Genomic DNA, 6798 nt, shown 5'->3' with positions numbered 1-6798 from the left:
AAATAGACATTGCATAGAATAAATGGGGGAGAATGTCTATTCCTAATTTAGGGGGGAGTTTGATTTTTAAACCAAAGTTGGGGGATGAAAATCATTTTCACCCTATATTTAATGTATACAGCTGAAGAAATAAGCTTATACATATAAAATTTTATGCATGACTAGAGCCTATAAATATGAAAAATAGTCTATTAGAAGCATCTTCTTTACACCATAAAGGTAGGATAAGTGCGTACATTCTAGTTATCTTTTTCAGATCTCACTTGTGGAATTACGCTAGAAAATATTGTTGTTGTAGTAGTAGTTTAGCACATTGAAATGACATTGATTAATCCCAAAAACATATTTTAACACTATGAATGTGTTTGGTATGGGAAAAAATTGTGAAAAATGTTCTCTATTTACTTACGTAACATCACAAAGCTAGTGTGAGAAAATCACTAATTTTTCATAAAAAAATATTTTTCAAAATTTATTTTCCGTTGTACCAAGCACACCCTGTATTACGTTTCTTTAATTTGTGAACGATAATTTGATACATTCGTTCGGTGGAATGATATATATTGAAGGCTTTGTGGTACATGAATTATCCATGATTTAATACTGTGCCATGGCGATTAGTTTAATTAGATCATGATTAGTCGCTAATTAAGCATGTGAATGCACTAGTGTGACAGTAGGTGAGTAGGTTAACAACGAGACAAATGCAACAGTATCCAACTAAGTGAGTGAATGGTGACATGATACATGTAAATAATTTATCGGTCTTCATACCATTTTAGTAGTTGAAAATTAAAATTCATATCAATTATTAGAAAGATATATATCTTACATTTATTGCAGAGATAAATTCATGATTTGAAGTTTATAGGTTCTTAGTGAGATTCTAAATTAATACTACAACAATAAATAAGTTCACAATCAAATATTTAAAAAATATTAAGTAAATTTTTTAATGAATATATACATAATATGAGCAAAAACTATTGGATTCACGGGAATCTATAACTTACCATCTAAATCCATCGCTAATTTATCAATTAATTTAATATAAACATTAGGAGGGCAATTAAATTTTTATTCCACCAAGAAGAATAGTAAATTGATGCAATTGCTCCACTTCCAATTAGTAGCGGTTCAAATTCTGTGAATTTAAAAAAATCTTAATACCTTTTTCCTTTAATGAACTCTACGTGATACGAATTAAATTAATAAAACTGTATTTTTTTTTTTTGAGACGAAAATGTAGATTTCCTCTTCCATATATAATAATTTATGTTTGTAGCATGTTTCGTCTCTCTCTCTCTCTGTATGATTTTTTTTTTTTTTTTTTAAAGTAGCTGAATTTTGTGAACTTCAATTAAGTATCTATTATTGGTGGAGAATTAAATGAAAGTCGATCATGCAAATAGTGTGACAATCAGGATTTTCATTAAGGAGATTCAAAACATAAAGAAGTGAACATAAAAAAAAAAACCAAAAAGACTTAATACCTACAACATATACATAAAATTTAATTAATTTTAACCTTATATTTGCAATATAATTTTTTGATTATAAAGATTCGAATGAACCCTTTACGCCTCGTAACTTCGCTTTGCACGCAAGTGCATTTATGAGACCAAAAGGGAAAAGGGAAAACAAATAAAAAACAAAGAGAAGAAACATAAGTAGGAAGGGGATAAGCATGTAGAAGTTCAGTTCCATTTGGGGCCCTTTGTCATATTGTTTATAGCTGCTTTTGTTATATACTTTTTTGTTTCATGTATGCCATCATCTGAATTGTTTATTTATTTCTTTCTCTATCAAAGTCATCCAAGAGAATATTAAAAGAATGGGACAACCAAGATATCATTAAGAAATGGGGAGTTCTTTTTACTAATGTTTGAGTCAAAAGATTCATCATTCTAATAAGATTCTGAATTCGTGGTGCTATGTGATTGGCAACTAAAAAAGATTTATCCAAAGCTGCTTTCTTCTCCTAATGTTCTAAAGCATTGAATAAATTTCCAACAGTAGTTTTCCGAAAGAAATCAAATTTAATTTTGAATATCAGTTTATGCTTTATACATTAATACAATAACAACATACTCAGTGGGATCCACAAATGGGAGTATGAGAGAGAAGAGTGTACGCATATCTTACTCCTACCTTGTGAAATAGAGAGACAAATTAGTACAATTAAATCACTTATATATTGAAAGTGCAAAAAAATTAATATAATTATAACATTTATAAAGTAAGGACAGGTAAATATCTATGATAAGCATTAACCGATAACCTGATTAGAAAAATGATAACTAATTTGCTATCATATGTTAAAATTCATGACTATTGTATAAAAATTTATAATGTCAGTATATATATATAAAAAAAAAAATTGGCTTTCCATGTCTGGGTATCCGCTTTAGGATACTACAAATTTGAATTCGCATTGAAAAGTCCACTTAGAAGGTAAAACGTTTCCTATACCTACTAAAGATGACTTCATTTTCGGAACTCAAACGATTTGAATCAAACACAAAATCTCTGATCAAGAATAGAGAGGTATTTACTAGACCATCATAACTTTGGTCATGTATATAACTTAAAAAAATGACTTGAGAAAAGGAACAAAAGGGAGGTCCACAAAAGGTAATATAAGAAACTCCATTAAAGGAGAGTGATAGAGGAAATCTAAGACATCATTAGGCTTTTGACAAACTGAAAAAGTTACCTCTTTTTTTGTTTTTTGTTTTTTTTGTTGTTGTTGTTGTTTTTTTTTTTTTTTTTTTGCAGCATCCCTTTAACACGAAATAAAGGGATTAGCTAATTGATCGTAACTATAGACAGAAATAATAATTTGAGTCCGAAATAAAGGAGGAGTGTCGTGGTAAATTAACAACCCACATAAAACTAATCAATTCATGATATTAGCCAACACGGGTGGAGCTACTGGAAAGCAAGGAGTTTCAATTTAATCCCATTCATGGAGAATTGCAGTGTACAAATTGGGGAAAAATAATTCTTTTTTTGTTTTATATAAATTGTTGAATAGCATTGACATGTCAAACGATTCAATTATAGCGATAAAGAGGGTTAAAAAATTGATAGGTCAAGTATTCAAATTCTAAATGTGACACTCTAGTATTTTTAAAATTCCTCATATGAATTTCTGACTCCGCCAGTATTAGCAGACCCTAAGTAATCAGAAAAAAGAATTTACTAGAAAGATTAGAAGGTACATACATTCTTACTTCAATTAGACATTCTGTTACAACATTGATATTTAGTTACAACATTGACAATGGAGCATATTGAGGGGTTCATTATTTTTGTGGGAGATTCTTGAATAATGCTGAGGAACTAAAAGAGTACACTAATAAAAGATTCACTTTTTTCAATAATCGAGAAATCTCCGAGGGCCAGTTTAAATAGGCCTACTCCTCTTGTATCCACTGGAATCTCCTTCAGATGAAGCATCAGCAGATTTAGTGCAAGAAGTTGAAAGATCTGCATAGATATCTACAACCCTTCTGATATTGTTGTTAAGCTCTCTAATTAAACCAACATTTCTGTTCAAATTATCAGGGATTTTGGACTCATGATTCTGATTAATCTCATTGATTAACAGCCTATTTTGATCCAGTATATTCTGTACTTGACCAAAATTCTTCTGAAATGTCTGCACAACTTTGCCATCTAATTGTGTATCCCCTTCCATTTTCTCCTCTTTCAATTCAAAACTGGCCAGCAAAAGTAGATCCTAAAAAAAGGGGGCCCAAAAAAAAAAAAAAAGGACAAAAATAAGGAGGGAAGGCAAAAAAAAAAAAAAAGAGAGTCTGAACCGAGAGTCTATCCGAAACAGTCTCTCAATACGAATACCGAACAGCGAGTCAAAGAAACTAAAGGCACAGATAATAGAGATGAATTGTTTAAGATATTTTGTGCACAAGAGACAACATCTGAACCTGATGTCATGATTACCCCGACCCAACCCCCCACACACATGAATGTGAAGGAAGAGATCATGTAAGAAACATGAAGTATGCAATTATTGATGTCATTATTATTATTAGTATTATTATTATCTATTTATTATTTAAGGTATGATGAGATGTAAAAAAAAAAAGGCAGATCCCATTTTCCATAAAAAGAACCTTTTTAGTGTGTACTCTCTCTGTTTATACCCAGATATGACCAGTCCAACTTTTTGGTCCACAACTCTCATATGGGTATTCTTTCAAGACACAAATTTTCTCAATAAACCCACAGATAATGAAAAAAAAAAAAAATTAAAAAAAAATCAAAAGACAAAATCCATTTGCAGTATCAAACAGGCAGCTAATATAAAGCCTAGAATTGACAAAGAAGCCAAAATCAAGAATTCAAAGTTTGAATCTTTATATGGAATACTTTCATAGTTGCAGAAGCATAAACTTCCAAAAACAAATAATAACCCAGAAATGAAAAATAAAAAAACAAAGTAAAGAAGCATTATACCCAAACGTCTGAAAATCCATTTCAAGTTTCTCTCTTTGACACACATGCAATTAGACAAAAATAAAAATTTCCACTCACTAAAAGGTGTGAAAATCAAGACTTTTAAAGCTGATGAACAGATTTATACCCCTCGGTCTCAATTTATGTGGCACAGTTAGAATTTTCAAGATTTAAACTTCTAAACTTTGACCATGAAGTCGGAAATAGAAGCTTTATGTTCTTTGAAATAAAATTTATATATTTGAAAAACTATATAATCACAATAATTAATAACTTAAATTATTTAAAAGAAATATAAAGAAATTCCGGTTAAAAAAAAAACTTGGTTGACTCTCGATCAACTGTGCCACATAAATTGAAACAAATTACCCACTTGGGAATTCATATTAACTTGCAAACTAGACCACAAAATTATTAATAGCTCCATGTAAGTTTTCACAATAAATAAAGGAGAAAAGAAAAAGAAAAAGAAAAAGAAGAAGAATGAAATAATTACCATATACTACTACTAAACCTATTTATAAAGATTAGCTCCTTTTTACATACCTTGAAAATTTGTGAACATAATTCTGAATAGAGAGAGAATTGAAATAGCTGAAATGATCGGCAAATCGAATCTTTGGAGAGAGAGAGAGAGAAAAGGGAAGAACACAGAGAGAAAATAGAAAGAGAAATAGAATATGTAGATTTGACAGTCTAGTTTTATTTCTTACTTATGTGATTTTTTGGTTTTTGTTTCTGATGTGGTGTTTGGTATTTCTTGGGGCTCTAAATTCACATTGATTTTTTTCATACTCACACTCGAACTTGAAACTTCTTCAGTTGAACCGTTTCATAACAACATTGTTCGTTTCGAAAGTTTTTGACTGTTATAAAATTAAATATTATACATCTATAACATTATTTGAATAAAATTTGATTGTTAGAAGCAAAAAAAGATGTCAAATTTTAAGTTTAATCAAACTTTGTATAAAGAAAAAAAATCTTTTAATGACAGAAATATATATTCATATAATATATTTTTTGTCATAAATAGTGTATTAAAATATCAAAATATCTAAACCTATTATTAATAATCTTAGAGATTTTATTTTAATAAAGATGGTTAATTATTATATTGCCAAAAAAGAAGATAGTTGTTCTAGTGGGGTAATTTTGTAAAGAACGTACTGTTAGAACAATTGTTGTTGCTGATATATGTAACCAACTGTTATAAAAAGGTAAAATATAACATAAAAAATCAATTTTGAAAAAAACTTGGTTGTTATAGTGAGATATGTTATATAAGGATGATGTTATAGAGATGTCTGATTGTAGTATATAGTAGATAAGAAAAAAAATTATCTAGTTACACAATATAATAAATTCACACCGGAGGTATTGTATCTATTTTGGAGCCCTATTAATTCAGATTTGTTTTGTAAAATTCTACTTTAAGAATAAAGCGTTCTCCATAGAAGATGATTCCACTCCCAAGACTCAAAGCAATACTAATTATTTCACCACAACCTTTGGCGATGATACAAAAAATGCATATGAAGCTGAATCATATTATATGGACAATGGAATATTAACTTTCTAAGTATCCAACCCAATATACAATAGTTTGGGCGATATAAATGGAACTAAAAATAAAATCAATAAGCGAAATTGATTTGGACTCGACATGCTTCCAGTGGACTGTATGTTTCACATTTTAGATACATATTTTTGTCCAAAACAGTACTAAATCATTCACCTTTTTCTTATTAACACGCAACAGCTTGTATATTTTTAATTGTTACACTTGAGTTCCAAATAATTAACTACTTATTTTCAAAAGATCAGATCAAATCCACTAAAACCAGACAATTAATTAATACTGCACCGATCTATGAAGTGTGCGCTTTGGGTTTGTCTTATCACCATTATAATTTATCAAGACATTTTTCCCCTTTATTATTGGAAGTCTTGGGGCAGCTCTATATAGTCGCCGTGGTGTGATTAAGGTCACAAGTTAACAATCATAAAAAAAAAAAAAAATACTTATACATATATACAAGATAATATTGCAGAGTATAAGTTCAATGTGATCCAACTCTTACCCTTCACAAGTTTGATGTATTGAGCTGTGCTTTTATTTGTTGAAATAAGTAGTGTCAAAAAAACAGATTTAAATTCGTGGAGTTATATTCATAACTAAGAAGTAACAATAATATATTACCGTTAAAGATTATGTGGGTTGGTAAGTATCCTTTCATCCTTAACTAGAGATTTCAAGTTCAAACTTTAAAATAGAGCGACTTTAATTTGTCGGGAAACACTTTACCCCAAAGA

At 29.5% G+C, this 6798-nt stretch overlaps 1 protein-coding gene across 2 annotated transcripts; it reads right to left on the bottom strand.

The window, feature by feature from the left end:
* Positions 1–3187: 3187 nt before the first annotated feature.
* On the bottom strand, positions 3188–5227 carry LOC132030898 (protein ELF4-LIKE 3-like). Of its 2 annotated transcripts, none has more exons than XM_059420690.1 (2): positions 5029–5227; positions 3188–3725 (listed from the first exon to the last, which is right to left on the bottom strand). In XM_059420690.1, the coding sequence occupies exon 2, from the start codon at positions 3701–3703 to the stop codon at positions 3410–3412; it is 294 nt and encodes a 97-aa protein (XP_059276673.1). In that variant the 5' UTR covers positions 3704–3725; positions 5029–5227; the 3' UTR covers positions 3188–3409. The 2 variants fall into 2 exon arrangements, with proteins under 2 accessions (XP_059276673.1, XP_059276672.1); XM_059420689.1 differs by having other exon boundaries at positions 3188–3745; positions 5029–5221.
* Positions 5228–6798: the final 1571 nt, after the last annotated feature.

The sequence above is a fragment of the Lycium ferocissimum genome, chromosome 9, assembly GCF_029784015.1.
Source record: "Lycium ferocissimum isolate CSIRO_LF1 chromosome 9, AGI_CSIRO_Lferr_CH_V1, whole genome shotgun sequence".
In the NCBI taxonomy this organism is placed as follows: domain Eukaryota; kingdom Viridiplantae; phylum Streptophyta; class Magnoliopsida; order Solanales; family Solanaceae; genus Lycium; species Lycium ferocissimum.
The sequence above is the reverse complement of the archived record's forward strand: the minus strand, read 5'-3'. Positions and strand labels throughout refer to the sequence as shown.

Bases quoted from the DNA above. Each gene is read 5' to 3' on its own strand.
- LOC132030898 (XM_059420690.1), bottom strand. From the start codon at position 3,703: ATGGAAGGGGATACACAATTAGATGGCAAAGTTGTGCAGACATTTCAG.